The sequence below is a fragment of the Melanostigma gelatinosum genome, assembly GCF_949748355.1.
Source record: "Melanostigma gelatinosum genome assembly, chromosome: 2".
NCBI classification, from domain to species: Eukaryota; Metazoa; Chordata; class Actinopteri; order Perciformes; family Zoarcidae; genus Melanostigma; species Melanostigma gelatinosum.
In genome coordinates, this window is record NC_136635.1 from 26,960,616 (window position 1) to 26,976,410 (window position 15,795).

At 43.2% G+C, this 15,795-nt stretch overlaps 1 protein-coding gene across 1 annotated transcript in view; it reads right to left on the reverse strand.

Moving 5' to 3' along the window:
- mpped2a (metallophosphoesterase domain containing 2a) overlaps positions 1 to 13,132 on the reverse strand; it is a 51,750-nt gene extending 38,618 nt beyond the window's left edge. The window contains exons 1-2 of the mRNA XM_079293693.1: positions 12,919 to 13,132; positions 10,151 to 10,417 (exon numbers count right to left, since the gene is read on the reverse strand). Coding sequence (XP_079149819.1) covers positions 10,151 to 10,263 — 113 coding nt within the window. The 5' untranslated portion in view covers positions 10,264 to 10,417; positions 12,919 to 13,132. The remainder of the gene's footprint in view (positions 1 to 10,150; positions 10,418 to 12,918) is intronic.
- Between the last annotated feature and the right edge of the window lie 2,663 nt (positions 13,133 to 15,795).

Here is a 15,795-nt window from a genome sequence, read left to right on the forward strand (position 1 = left end):
CATCCAGCGGATGCTTTCTTTGTTTATAGCGGCATTTTTCAATATTTATGATATGACACAAAATTTGTGTTTACGGTTAGTTTTATTGACTGAAGTAAATATTCTTATGAATCTTAATAAACTCAGCAGGGTGTGCTGAAACAAAGACAATTTCTACTCTCAAAGCAGACTGTAAATGGACCTCTGCTCTTCAGCGCTTCCATGTCCAGCTTCACAACAAAGACTGTCGGAGAACATTTGATGTGTGTGTCCACTACGCAACAGTATCAGGACATTTAAAAAGAGAAATCTCAGCTGAACTGGAGACCAAATAGTCACCGTTCCTCCACTGAGCTCACGTCGTCTTTATCGCTCTTTCAGGAGAAACATCAAAACGCAATGCTCTCCATTTCTTCTGTCTATAACCTCTGCATCAGTTCCCCTCCCCCTATTGCAGACTCTCTCACTCACACACACACACACACACACACACACCGCTCACTCATCCACGGTGAAATACCATTTCTCTGAGAGGAGCAGAGAGAGCGCCTCCCTTATCTTCTGCATTTCAGCTGTCTGCGCTAATTCAATAAACTTCAGAGGAACAAAATGAACACAGGAATAACGGAGAGGGAGGTGATGGTGGTGGTGTTGTTGGGGGGAAAGACGCAAAGGTGGGAGAAAGAAACAAGCAAACCCAACAGGAAAAAGAGGCAGAGGAAGCAGAATGATGGAAATTCACAAGAAAAAAAAAGCATGATTTTTCTAAAATATTCAAATGATAATTGATTGTAAAGAATGCTGAATGATGGCTTCTTGCCTTAATGCCTCCTTCCTCTCTCTCCCCCTTTACTTCATTTGTTCAGGCAGGGTGCGCCCCCCCCCGCACACAAAGCCTGCGTTGGAATATCAGCACCAGAGAAACCTTCCGGCACTGCGCTGGGAAATAAATTGCTTCTGCTAATGCCCCTTTCATTACGACACAGCCTTTAATTGTGCTGCTGACAGTCCGCCTGGCTCCAGGGCTGATGGGAGGAAGGCTGAGGAGACGGGTACGACGTGGCCCCCGGGGGCCAAAAACCAACCGGCAGATTGCTGGGAGAATAAACTAGTGGAGTGGTGTGAATGGACACATGGCTCACAGCAGAAAGTACAGATAACAAAAAAACAGACATGCCAGCTTCAGTGTGTGGAAACGTACGGACATGTACGGTTTATGCATCCAGCATGCTCAGCTTATGTGAAGATCCAGTTATGGACTTCAAAACAGGAAAGACAATCATACTTTTAGACGATATTTACACATTAGGATTAGGTGCTGAACCTCAATCCTGTTTTGGTGTCTATAAATAAAAACTCTTTGTCGGTATCTCAGCTAGCGACCAACGTCTGTTCAGATATTTAATCTTTTTAACTCATGTCTGGGCTGCTGTATTTAGGCAAAGTTCCTGTAGAAAACAACATTTGAGGTTTCTTTTGTTAAATGAACGAAAGGAATGTTTGTAAACCTAAAAGAAATGATTCAGTGAGAGTACAACACCGACCAATAAAAGCATCAAGTTGCTGCTTCTGTTAGAACAGAAGAACGACAACAATGTGAAAAACACGCTCCGTCTCCCTTCTCACAGGACAAATCTAAACGCTTGTCTTAGTGTCTGAAGGTAGAGTAAGACGCGTTTGCAGATTTCTCAACACCTTACAGAAAAATCACAAGCAAAACAGTGATTACCGGTAAAGGCAAACTAAGCTCCATTTCCTCAACTGCACAAACGGAGGACGTGTCACGTTGAGAAGTTGCAGGCTCGGGCAGCTCCGCCTCCATTTCATGTCAAGAGGGGAGTGACATCATCAGGAGATCGGGCCCTGCGATGCCAGGCTCCGAAAATCTCAAAGACATCAAAAGAGCTTCAATCTCAAAAAACAGCAGATCTGTCCTATGTCAACTGTCACTTAACCCCCCCACCCACCACCACCATCAGCTCCACCAGCAGCACCGTCCCGCCGGGCTCCAGTAGCAGGTCAGGGGTGGAGAGGGAACTTAATCAAGGGTTCTCCAGTTACAAAAGCCCCTCCACTCCTGCCGGCGAGCGGCTGACAGAAACAAAAAGGCCACAAAAAAAAAAATGGGACCGTCTCTTTGTTCTCAGGAGACCTGAAGCCCGACTGCTGCTCCTCAAACGGAAATAAATGGAACAAAAGTAAAAATGAGGCCGCACCATTAATCGGAAACGCTCGCCTTTTGATTCATAACCATAGATTTCCTGACAACAGTTGCATTGTGGTACATCAATAGCCTGATAACCGGCGGGAATTTATAATTGTGCCCGTTTAAGATGTTTCCTGCTTCGAAAAAGGGGGTTGGGGGGTTATTCTCTTCTCAGTTGGGTCTGTCGACATCACAACAATGTAAATTTAAGTCCACACGGTAGCAGTTGTTCGGCTGAATTTATAAAAAAGGATAGTTTGTAGTCGTGGATGTTTTGAAGCAGGGTTGTGTGTACTTTAACTACAGAATGTATGACCTACAGTAGATGGTGGTTTGGAGAAGCAGGCAGGAGTACCAGCACAAGAGCAAAGTAATGCAAAACGTATCTAGGCCAACTAAAATAAATAAATACAAATGAATATCAGAAAGTCTACGCTATATTTAGAATATGTTTGCCGCTTTACCATCCTGTCAGACGGCCCTTTAGGAGCGGAAGCCGTTATCAAAGCTCTCTTCAAAGCCACCAGACCCCATTAACAAAAAGAGTAACTTTATCTCGCAGAACACAGGAGTTGCTGGTCTATCGCCGCCTCGCTCTGTAGGTTTGTGGTGAATCCAATCTAAGAGACCAAAAGTCACAATAACACAAACTAACCGAGCAAAGCAGCGGCTGTCCAGGAACTCCCGTGTTCTGCGAGGTACAATTACCGCTTCTGTCAATGGAGGCTTGTGGCTTTGAAGAGAGGATAGAAAGCGGCTTTATTTACCCGTCGGTGCGGGCTGTCTGACGGCAAGGTAAAATGGTCCAAACATCACTCGAAACAACCTCTCTTCAAAATACCTCAACGATACCTTTTCTGTTTGTTATTTTAATCAAGGAAACACATTGATTTTAAAGTTATTAAGCCTACATCGTTCATCTGTCTCATAGATATATCGGTGGAGCAGATTCTGGTCCTGTTTGAGTCTCGGTTGTTTTGGGGATCAATGAAAAGAAAATCTGGAAGAGATTTAAAGGTCTGGAACAAGGCTGGAAGAACAAGTGTTTCCATTACAAGTGACCGATCAGAACCATGAAACCAACGCAAACCTCACGCAAAGAATCTGTGGAAACCATCGTCTGGAGACACTTTCTACCAGACGACCACAAACAAGAACAGACACTGGATGGAGTTTACCTTCAGGCTGTAGCTGCGCCACAAACCAATAAAATAACTGGATTGTAACAATTACAGCGAAGCAGTAACAGTGGAAACCTTTTGACTTTGAGAAAACACGGCAAACGACAAGGAGAAACAAACGTTTGTGCTCAATAGTTATGTTCCTCAAAACCAAGACAAATATGCTTTTCATAGTCACTCCCAAAAAAGTCAAACAACAAAACATGAAGCAAACACTGCTCCACTTGAAAGGGAGGAACATTTAGTGTTTGTATCTGAAGATCTATTACCGCTGGAGGAGAGAGAAAAACTGTGACACTTCTGATGTCTTCCACGGTAAATTAAACAACACACAGAGTTTTGAAATGCCCACAGAACTGTGTGAAAGTCACATTTATCCACAATTAAATTGCCAATTATCTGAGTATTTCCATCTTCAAAGCATCCCCTGCTGTCGAAGTAAACAAGGTCGCGCTTCCAGAACATGATACGTGAAGGCACAGCGCCCCTTCCTCCGCCGACGGCCCATTTTGTGTCGTGTCACACGAGCAGTGAAGCCAATATTACAAACACAGAGAAGGAAATGTTTGATCATCATCGGAGCACCTCGACCGGCTTTCTCTGGCAGGTGAGTCAACACGCTTAGCACCTTCCCTCCCTTCAAAACACACAAACGGCAAAAGATATTTAAAAATGCTGGCTTTTAAATGTGTGCATATATAACGGCATCAGCTGTGCAGAGAAAAATCGAAACAATTTCCTCGCCTGCATTGACAGCACTGTATACTATACTAGGAATATATTCTCAAGGAGTTCATTCATAAAAACCAGGACGGTGTCAACGTGACTGTGGGAAGGCCGTGATCTTCAAGGTGCCGTTTCCCCACCAGCTTGTCAGAATAAATGTCCACGTGAATGGATGCAGGCGGCGGCGTCATTAAATGATTCATACTTACGAGCTCCTCAATTATTCAGAGGGCGGGAATAATTAACAAGGCATCTGGAGGAGAAGGAGTTTGTTAAATGTGGATCCCCCCCCCCAACATTTGTGAGATGGTTTTAGAGAATTTCCATTTCCGAAGCATTAAAATATGGAGCTCAGGTGTCTTGAGTGAATGATGTTTCATACAGAGTGAATAGCTGCCTACGAACAGGGGAAAGGATGCAGCATCTTGTCTGTGTTTACTGGTTTTCTTCTGTGCCACAGAAAACACTGTGTGTCCACATTGGTGCAGTCAACAGTATTAAACCGCTCTAAATCGGGTAGCTTTGTGCAACGCTACCAGTTAACCCCCACTGGTGAGAAACTAACCAAAACATGGGTTAAACTGACTATAAGTGGTGTCCTGATGGAGAAAATAGAAGCGAGTAGGCTCTACACTTTACAAAATATATGGTTTTTTTATATCCAAATGTCTCCCGCAAAGCATTTAGCTCGTCATCGAAGAGACTTTACCCGACCAGCCCCGGCTCTAATGGAAACACGGCAAACCATCGAGATCACTTCATCAAAACACAACACATGAAGCTTTTACAAAGACGGATTTAGTTGCACTGAAGACCGTTTTAAAACCTGAAATACAAAAACCAAAGCATGCAGTCTGGGAAACTAAGAAAGACACGAAGGTCCATCTTCACAAATGCCTCCAATACGCTGCGACAGCTCTTAACGCAGCAGAGTCCCGTCTTAAGTGCTATTCGGAAAAGCTCGAAGCGAGGAACGGCCAACGACCCGGCGGACCGGGTCGCTCTCTCTCGTCGGCACCGTCGCTGCTCCCATCATGCTTCCGTTTGTGATTTCAGGGTTCACCGATTACTGAAAAGAACATCTGATACATATTTAGCGACGCAAGTCCTGTATGGAAAGACGAGATATCTGGTGTCGTAATAAACTAAATAGATAAACTTCTCATCTCTGGGAATTTAATAAATGAACACTCTAAAAGGCGTTAATGGTGTAATGCGGTGAAGCCATCGAGTGAGAAATTCCAACACATGTGCGATCGAGATCAACCACAAACATCTTCATCATCCCTGCACAATCTAACCTAACACATGATTACGTCCATGTTGTTTGGGGGATTGGGTCGTTTTCCTGCCTCCCTGCCTCATGCAGCCGTTTTTACTTCTATTGTAAGTTCTCCCTTCACACTTTGAACAATGTTTAATCTTGGCAGTTGTCTGAACGGCTAAAATACTTAATAAATTTTATCTTTACTAAGATTTGTGCTTAAACAATCAGTCAATTGATTTATACGCATTTATTGAGCAAAACTGCGCAACATTTGCTTTTTCCAGCCTCTCCAATGTGAGGATTTGCTTTTCATGTCGGACTGTTGGCCGGACAAAACAAACGTGAAGCCGTCAACTTGGGCTGTGAGAAATTATGATGGGTGCAAGAGTAATTACTAATGAAAATACTAGTAGCAAACCTAACTAGGATTTAACTGTAAGGGGAAAACGCTTTGAGAAAATGGCCCCTAAGAAATTACACGTTAAGCGCTTTAAGTTCAGCTGTGATTTGCCGCCAAACTTTTCCTGGAGTCCAATAATAGGAGGCAATTCAAGACTTTTCCAGACTATTTAAGGTCTCACAAACCGTTTCAAACGCCCCCAGATCTCCAGTGTACAATCCTTTTAGTTTCTACTCTCTGTCAGTTTGTCTGTCTGCGTCCTGCAGTCTGGCCCAGATCCTGCTCAAATTGGATTTGAAGCCATTAGTGTCCCAACTCGAAGCATATGTTTCAAGTTGCTGAGCATTTCATTTCACGAGACGATGAAGAGGGGGCTGAGGAAAAAAAGGAAAACATAAGACGGCGCAGAAAAATAAACCAGACACAAACGGGGCTGGACAGAGTCTGCCGCTTACTTACAGACAGAGAGGGAGACGTCCCGTGCTCTGAAGAAAGCCCACTTTGACTTCAGGGTCACGTTGCTGAGCATTAGTTTGTGGCCGAGTGTGTGTGTGTGTGCATGCTCTCCATGCATGTTTTCATAGGCGGTTCAGAGAGCGCTACCTTCTACACCACACAAAAGGTGCTGCTGTACTCCATCACGGAAATCTAAATATTCAGTCTGGGGGGGGGGGGGGGGGGGGAGAACTTACAGCAGGGATTGTATTTCAAACGGCGGGCAACCTCCTCTTGTTTTTTTTCTCTCTCTGTCTTTGCTGTCAAGAAAGGCAACAACTTTATTTATGTCCAAATACTGTGGATGCAGTGAGCGGGAACCCCCAAGCAAGTCGGATCATTATCTCTCAAATCTAAACAAGCCTTTACTTTCCCAGAACAGAGCGCGTATTCTATAAGCGCTTAAACATAGCGGGGGGGGGGGGGGGGGGGGCTTATAGGAGAGAGTGTGCGCGTGTGATCCCGGGTTACCCAGTCTGAGTTCAAGAACGTCAAGAGTAAAACAGTGCAGGCTCTGTGGAAGCCAGGAAACAGCCTAATGCATTTATCCAAACACATATCTGCTGAGAGGCCCCGCGGCTTCAACACATCCCCTTCCTACCTACCTTTCAGGAATTCTAACTGCATTTCTGCACCTCAAACACACCGTCACTGTGTCCTTTTTCATCGCCGTGCTTCTCAAGAGATGCAGCGGCTGGAAGATCTAGTCCTCTGCTGTCTGACTCTTAATGCACTTAATAAACAGCCGTTTCTTTTACAGCTGCCTCCGGATGACGGATGAAAAACGTAAGTGTTTTAAGGATTTTCCTCTTCAACATCCGGCAGATCCGTTTTTCGCCCCAACTTTGCTCATTTCTCTATTTCCCTACAAAAGAGATTTTTTTATTTTTAATGCAAGGTTTCTCTGCTGCTTCTCTAACTGAACTACGCTGAAGTTCAACCGGTGCAACGCCGCAGAATGAAAGGCGGAGATGAACCACATCGACACAATCCGTCAATCCTAAATAACAAATCCAAAAGTAAGCAGCAAAAATGGAACCTTGCAGGGGGTACTTCATGTTTTAGAGCGGCAAAAACGTTGTTTGTATTCTCTATTATTTGCCTTTTTGAAAAGGGAAAGAATTGAGGTAGCCTCTTCAAACTAGAATATATTCAGGTGAATCCTCTGATGTCGGCCATGTGTCAACCCCTGATTCCTATTGAAGCATTTGTCCTGATTTACTGTCGTCTCTGTCAACCATTAAAACGGACTGACGTAACACGAACTGCTGGGTGACCTCGTCTCCTTCTGCACATTCGAGGCACCGACGCTGGCTGCTGCTGGCTACAGCTGAGGAATCCCAAAACAACACGGTGGCACAATAATGTGGAGGAAGGCAAGAGTCACGTTCAGCAAAAATTAACTTATTTTCCAGACGTCCCCCAACGCGAGGGAGAGCGGCTGGTTTACTTTTCAGCTCTTCAGTCTTCACAGATTTGACACTGCTGCCCAAATATTCCTCCTGTAATCCATCTGACATTAGTCTAAAAATGTCTCCTTTATGATATATATCATAAACTCATGTACTGAGTGTCAACCCCACAGGCCTCCATCGGTTTAACTGGATGCAGACGCCACTTCACTTCCACCTGAACGCAACACCATGATCTGAGCACACGTGCAGCCGGACCAGGATGAAGGAGCGATTAAGTGAAAGGAGGACTTTACAGCGTCTCTTATCTGATGGCCTCTGATGTCGATTAACAAGAGAACTCCATTACTTTCATTTAAGTCTGATCAGAGATCGTCATGATTATGCAACAAGAGATGCAGAAGCTAAACTTACAACTGCTGATTTCGGGAACAGTGTTTCAAGGATCTCCAAAGCAACTCAAAAGAGTTTTAAACTTGTGGTAAAGAAATGCTTCTTTAACAGTCGAGCATAAATTTGTCTTTGTTAACCTGCCTTAACAATCTGTGGCCGGGGGGGTTTTCTTTTAACGGCAGCAGCATTACAGTGATGTAGCGGCGCTGTTTCCTAATCAGCATAGTGAACCAGGAAGCAAGGGATGAAATGACACCATTGGGTATCACGCTTTCATGAGGCGCCACCAGTGTTTCGATGGTAACGTCTTTGCCACGACAGCAAAAAAAAAAACAATTCAGTGAAGAAAACAAAACAGTCCATGATCAGTAATAAACAGATATCAGTGTTCGTAGTCATATTCTACTTCAGCACAATATTATTTGGACCACACCAGAAAATTGCTGGTGAAAATTGAATATCCAAGGATTCACATTTTTGATAAAATACACATTATACTGGAATTCCGCTGCAAGTAAAAAGTGTTTGCTTGAGCCAGTTGAAGGCATGCAACACATGCACGTGTGAGGAGATAACCCAGGTGGCATTGCACCTTCAAGGACAACAATGAAAACGTTGTCCTTGAAGTGTGTTTTCACCATCAACAATATAAATACATGTCAGGACTTGGTTGTGTTGTTTTTACGTATATATACATAACAGTCACATCTGACTATAACAAAGACCACAATGGCACTTATGTAATTAGTGCATGCGTTAGCACGGGCTCTATTTTCTCACATTGAGCCTGTTCGGTGTGTGACGTCCTAAAACTAAAATGAACGTCAAGTGTGAAAAATCACCGCCAACATGCTTCATGTTAAAAGCATTTTAGCCGAAGCATTTCATCCATCATTAGTTAGTTATAATATAGAAAAGTGCCAAAGAGAAAGAGCAACAGGAATGTGTGGCGGCTTTTCTCCACCCGAAAAAAAAGCAGACATCTAAAAACAGCCAAATATGACCCAACAAAGAAGAAAGTTCAATAAAAGAGCAAAATAAAAGGAAACGACACACAAATCCACGATGAAAACAGCAGACAGGCAGCACTCTAGGGCTCCCATTCAATCACTTCCTGTCCCTACCACAGATTAAACATCTGAAGCACACTGTGCATAAAACTACAACAAAGAATCACTCAAAAATCTTGTTTAAAATCTTAAATCTGCTGTAACTGGGAGAAGACACAAAGCATGCAGCTGTGTGTGAGGCTATCTGTCCACAGATAAAACACACGGTGCTCTGGTGAGTGTGTGTGTGTGTGTGTGTGTGTGTGGGGCGAGGGCTGACGGGTCACAGCACTCTGACCCACTAATGAGAGGCAGAGCATAACCGCATCAGACAAGAGCCACGCTAAGTAACTGGTCTGATAAATAAAATAAAAAGAGCGCCCTAATGCGGACAAAGCGCTCATGCACCACGATGACAACATGGCACAAACGATCACACTCTCGTAGGAAGCGGCGGCGAGCCTTCTGCAACGCAGAACAGGGAGGGAAACAAAGTCAGGGAAAGCTTTTACTCCAATCTGTGTGAACCACCGAAAGCATTTAGTTCTCAGTGTTGCGTGGTTTTAAAATGGAACTTCTGTGTTCTAACTTTGAGAACCAGTAACATCTCATTTCCTCAAATGTTAAACAGCCCAGTTTGAGCTGTTTTTTTTGGTCTCAGTCTGTTCTCAAAGTTTGTCCTCCACGGCCACCGTACGCTCTCTGAGCTTCAGCCAATTAAATGAGAGTATCAACAAAGACTCTGCTTCAAACAGGCGCCTGATTGGCTTCCTGTTGCCCCTCAAAACCATCTAGATTTCTGCAGTCTGGATTATTACACGTCAAACAAAACCAGCCTTAAACCACCAAAACATAAAAAGTGAAATGAAATGAATTAATTAAGACAATGGATGAGCCCTGGATGAGTGCATGTTTAAAAGTTATATTCATATATAAAGATTGTAAACGAATGGAAAGCATGAATGAATTTATTTTGGCAGTTAAAAATGATTCTTCATTCTAGTTCCCATGGCAGGTGGTCCAGATTGTGTGCGACACTTACATGTGGACATGTGGAGGTTGGAAGCGGCTCTGGTTGATGTTGTAGTGTGTGAAGGCCTGCGTGGGGTTGGAGCTGTACTCGTCCACCGCGATGGTCACTTTGCCATGAGCCATCCTTCCGCCGTTTGGACATGAGACGCCGTTCGTTCACCGGGATTCAGCAGCGAGCCGTGCGGCGGTCATCCTTCAGAGCCGCTCAAGAAGCCCAGGAAGTCTCCCAGCAGCAGCAGCGACCCGGCCGACCGACTAGACCACGACACACTGCAGTCTGCACCGGCAGGAGAAAGGAGACACACACACACACACACACAGCTGCTTCAAACAGGAACACAAGGCATGCACACACACTTCTGAATACACTGGTAAGAAGGTATAAAACCTCTGTGAATAAATAAACACGTTTTTACTGTTCAGAAAATAAAATGCAGCAGCAAAAACAGATGGCTTGAGGAGCTGAAATGACTGTGAGCACAAGTGGAGCACACATGATGGAGGTGATCTTTTTATCTTTGTCGAATCATTTCAATCACACTGTTCGACGTGATCAATATTTCATGCTGCAATTACAGTTTTCTTGCTTGCTTTCAGAGAGCAGAAACAGAGTTGTTGTTTTTTGCTGTGTCATAATTTGATTTTGGAAAACAAATGAATTCCTGAAACCATTAATCATAAAATCCTAATTAGAAAAAAATGCAGCGAGGCAATTTAAATACAATAAGCAGACGTATTCTACCTTTTCAAACAAAATGGCATTTTGTTAAGTGAATAGAAATTCTTTCAAAAAGCGAAACATTGGACCGTTAAGGCGACAATTTACAATCTGGAAGGCACGTTGTTAATTGCTGCTCTGCTGCTCATAACCCAGCTGGTTTTAATACAAACTAATATAATCAAATCTAGAAAATGACTGCAGGCATGGCCCCCAAGGCATTAGCCTGTTGAAATTAAACCAAGCAAACGGTCAAATATGCCTTCAGTAAAACAAGACATTTTTCACACAATGCAGGACACACTCAACAAACCCCCGAAACATGCAGAAATAAGACAAAGTTCTACTTCTCTTCTTCCAGGCCTGATTATGAAAAGAACCAGGAACGATGATTGCAATCTGTAATCTTTGCAAATCCGTACAAGAAAGACAACTAGGGAAAAAAACACACTTCAATTCTGGAGGGAAAAGCAGCTAAAATGCCGCACAAAGTGTGGTTTTCCTTGCATCCTCAGAGCTCACTCACCGGGCTTCTCTGTGTGCGTCTCCTTGCAACCCCTGAGCTTCCCTCCTGCCTGACCTCCCTGACTGATAGTGAAGTGGCCACTGTGGGCTTCACCTGCTCTTTATACCAGACCTCCTGGTGCAGCCACGAGCATTTCAACAAGGGAGAAAAAAAAATCAATTTGTCATTTTTGGAGGGTAATCAGCAGCTCCGGAGTTCATTTGATGGTTAAATCCTGTGATGCAGTGGTGAGTAAAAAAAAAAAGAAGAAAAAGAAAGTTGTTGAATATCGTAGAGCAAACAACCTCCCCAATTGAACCTAGAAAAACTGTCCTATTTTCAGAGAAGCATTGATTTATGTTTTCTGGGTCAGCTGGATGCTACTTCCTATGATATGTACTATGAATTTAAGTCACAAAGATTCATGCCAGCCGAGGAGAAAAAAGGAGGCTGAACTCAATTCCTGCAGATAGCACCAAAAAAAACAACAGAAGAAGCTCACACTTCAAGTCGTTACATTGAAAAATGTTGTAATGCCATTATTCCAACTCCCATTTAATCCGTGCTGCTGTAAGTACAAGAAACAAGTTGGCAGATCTTCCTATGCCTTTTATAAAAATAGATAAAAATCACTTAAATTAAAAGCTGCCCTGTCAGATGCCTTGAACACACACTTCCCCTTAAGCAATCTCTTCTCTCAAAACAAAATGTAAAAAATGTGCTCTTTTTTTTGTGCAAATGCAGGCCGATTTGTGTGCAGCATGCTCCACGGTCTCCTCGCCGTGTGTGTGTGTGTGTGTGTGTGTGTGTGTGTGTGTGTGTGTGTGTGTGTGTGTGTGTGTGTGCGTGCGTGTGTGTGAAACTTGCCTTCCCCGCTTGTCTATCTCTACCTTGTGGCTACAGTAGCAGCAACTAGCTCCGTAGCTTAGCTTGCTAAACCTGCCCTGGCACTAGATTTTTTTAAATTTTATTATGCTGTCGCTTCACACTGATCTGCTTTTCTATAACAGGGGTGCACACACACAATATACAGCATCTCCCCCCCTCCACCAGCTACACACCAAATAGCTAACTTCACGGGTAGAAATCCCTCCAGTAAGCAGAGAGGGTAAAAGGCGAATAAATTCACCCTTACTGATACCATGCATGCATGCATGCATATATATATATATATATATATATATATATATATATATATATATATATATATATATATATATACACACACACACACACACACACACGATGTGTGCTATGCACCTCTTGCTGTTAACCGCTTGCAGAAATGTACACAAAAAGAAAGGAGGTCCGTGCAAGCCTGAACTCTGCTCCTGCAATCATAAAAAACACCCAAAGGTGGTCAGTGTCACGGCAGCGCCGCGCTAACCTCTTGCTCGTCCTCGTAAATGACAAGCCACCTTTTAACCAACGGCTTTGTGTCAGGAATTTCTTTCTTTTCTTCTCCCCGTCTACCCCTATCTCTCTCTCCCTCTCTCTTTCTCCCCCCTTCCCTCCCTCTTCGGGTTCTCAAAGCAAAGCGGAAAGGTTGCTCTACCTTCGTCGTGTAGGGGTTTTTTTTGTGCGTTTTTATATCTGGCCGGAGAAAGTGTGTCGGGTCGGGGTCGCCCTCTACGCGGCAGCAGCAGTAGCGGCGGCGGTGGAGGGACGCGGGTCCATGCGGCAGCAGGAGAGCGGGTAGGTTCGTACGCGGCCGTCCAGGGGTTGCGGCAGTCTGGGCGGATAGGGCAGAACCTTCGACCCGGCGGGACCTCGGCTGGCTCCTGTGGAAAGAAACCAGACAAGAAAGCGAAGAGAGAGAGAGACGGAGAGGCGGGCGAGAGACACTGACAGACAACAGAGAGAGAGAGTAAGAGCAGCCTCCCTCTGACAGAGTGCAGTGAGTCGGAGCTGCCACTGGGGTCAGAGAGCAGAGAGAGCAGGAGCGAGCACAACCCCCCGCCACCTCCCGTGCGCGCGCCCCCACCGGCGGGCTCGCGCGAGATGGGAGGGGGAAGCGGGCGGTCGCGTAGTCCCGCTCTACCTCCGTGCTGCATTCACTTGCTGTCGGAAATGACATTGCTACTCAATTGCACTAAGACAGCAGCGATTTGGGATTCAATTAATGTGGGTTTTTTTTGTTTAATAAAGCCAAAATGCTTAGTTAAACATATTTAATAAAAATGAATTGCCCCACTTTCTAATAATACCCATTCATAAAGGGTATTATTAGAAAGTAGGGCAATTATTATATACATTGATAAGCTAACTACTTCATGAAGGGTTTATAACTTGTTGATAACATCATTTAATGCTTAATTTAGCTTTATTAACTATTTGAGTTGTTGTCCTACCCTTAATTTGTCTGGAATACATGTTTGTTTAGAAATAAAGTTGTTTGGCGTCATAAATGCTCAATAAATAAATTGTTGAAGGGGATGCCCATTCCTCAAAATACATGTCAGTTAATAAAGCTCAAACGATTATAGACTGTCACATATTTTCTCTTTCAATAATTTAATGGTTTACTTACGAATTAATCATGTAGATGTTTTCTGGCTTTATAAAAGCTGAATAAAGGTTGACAAATAAACATTTGCTGCAGCAGGATGAAAACCAGCCTCAGGGTTTTTTTCGATGCAACCGGGTAATTAAAGGCTCCCGTGCTATCTGCTTATTACTGATCTATAAAGCACAAGTGATTTATTAGCCATTGACTATTGAAGTCACAACATACAAGTTTTAAAGTGCTACATTAAAAACGTGGTGCCAAATCAGTTAAAACATCTTCAACTTCACTTATTTGCACTTTCTCTTTGTATAAAAATTCTCAAATCAGGTAACAACCCCCAAGCAAGCCCTTCAACATCCACACCCCTGATTACTTTAATCATGCTGGAGACAGAAACATCCTATCCTAAATTGACTGTTTGCCCTCAGTGTCTTTCATCTCTATCTGTGTTCTGTTGGCCGTAAGAAAGGTTTTACTATGGCATGTTTACTTCAGGCTGTGAGGCTTCATGACATGGCATAATAAGAAGGTTATTGATCTTCTCCCATGAAATCTTATGCAGTATTCAATATTGTGGTTGCTGCACCTTGAACTCAGCATACACTGCCTCGTATATAAACCAGCACACATGCTGAAACTAATCGATTGTCTTGGTCATGATGGACACTAATGGCGAGATCCGGATACAATAGATTCATTTTAAAATTGGACTTATTGAAATAATCAGGGCATCTGAACGCCACAGACTTGTTCTTTATTTGAGCTTGAACTAAGTGCAGGTTCCCATACTGAAAAAAACTGTACATTAATTCTGTGCAACTGTTGACCTGAAATATTTCTTCATAAGATCACAGACATGTGGGAAAACATTGAGCGTAGAAGGTGTTGTAAAATCTATGATTAGAAGACAACACGGCCCCTTTGGGTTCACAAGTAAACAATACTAATGAGTACCTGTGGGAGTCCTTCACGCAACCTGAAATGGGGCAGCACAGTTTCAAAACTCGGAAAAAGCAGCAACTTGGGTGTAAAAACAGCATCCTGATCATAAGGGGTTAACTCCTTGATTGTCAATTCACTAAATTATACATGAAGTCTGGGAGAAAGTGGTCTTGATTTTCTCTCACATGTGTTGAAATGTAGCGTATTTGCTCAAAAGAACAAACCAAACTTCAATAATTGAACAACAGAGGTTCAATTCAAAATGAGGTTTCCTGTCTTCAAAGTGCAAAGGAACTTGTCATACTAAGCTTAAAGGGTTGCTTACTAGTTTTCCGACCTTTTTGATTTGAGATTTGTTTTTGTGGCAACATCACTGTATTATTGATGTTGCATTTTACAAAGTCAGCAAGCAGCCTTACGTTTATCCATGATTAAGATGGTAATATCAGTCTGTTGGTGGGTCTCACAATGAAATATCCAAGCAACTTGATGTCATGAATTGTTTTACAGACATTCATTGTCCCCAGAGGATGAAGCCTACAGGCTTTGATGAGTCCTTTCTCTCTAGCGCCACCAGGAGGATGACATTTTGAGGTTTCGTTAAATGTCTTGACATCTTTTGAAGGAACTGCTTTGAAATTTCGCAGATGATGACTTTAGTGAATTGCTGACTTTTCATTTAGCACTACCAGCTGTTCAAGGTCTTTAACTTATTTAGTGAAATATCTCAAAATCTACTCGATGGATTGGCACAAATGTTAATACAGATGTTTCCCAAAGTATTAATCACGAGAACTTTTTTGATCCCCTGACTTTCCCTGCGTGAGGTTCACAAAGTGAAATGTTTCGCCAACTGTTGATTATTGTGCAATTTAGTGCATAAACTCACTGTCTTTGTGAACTTTGGTGATGCCCTGACTTTTCATCTAGCACCATCATCCGCTTAAAATGTGTCCAGTACTTTGATTTATTTATACAACA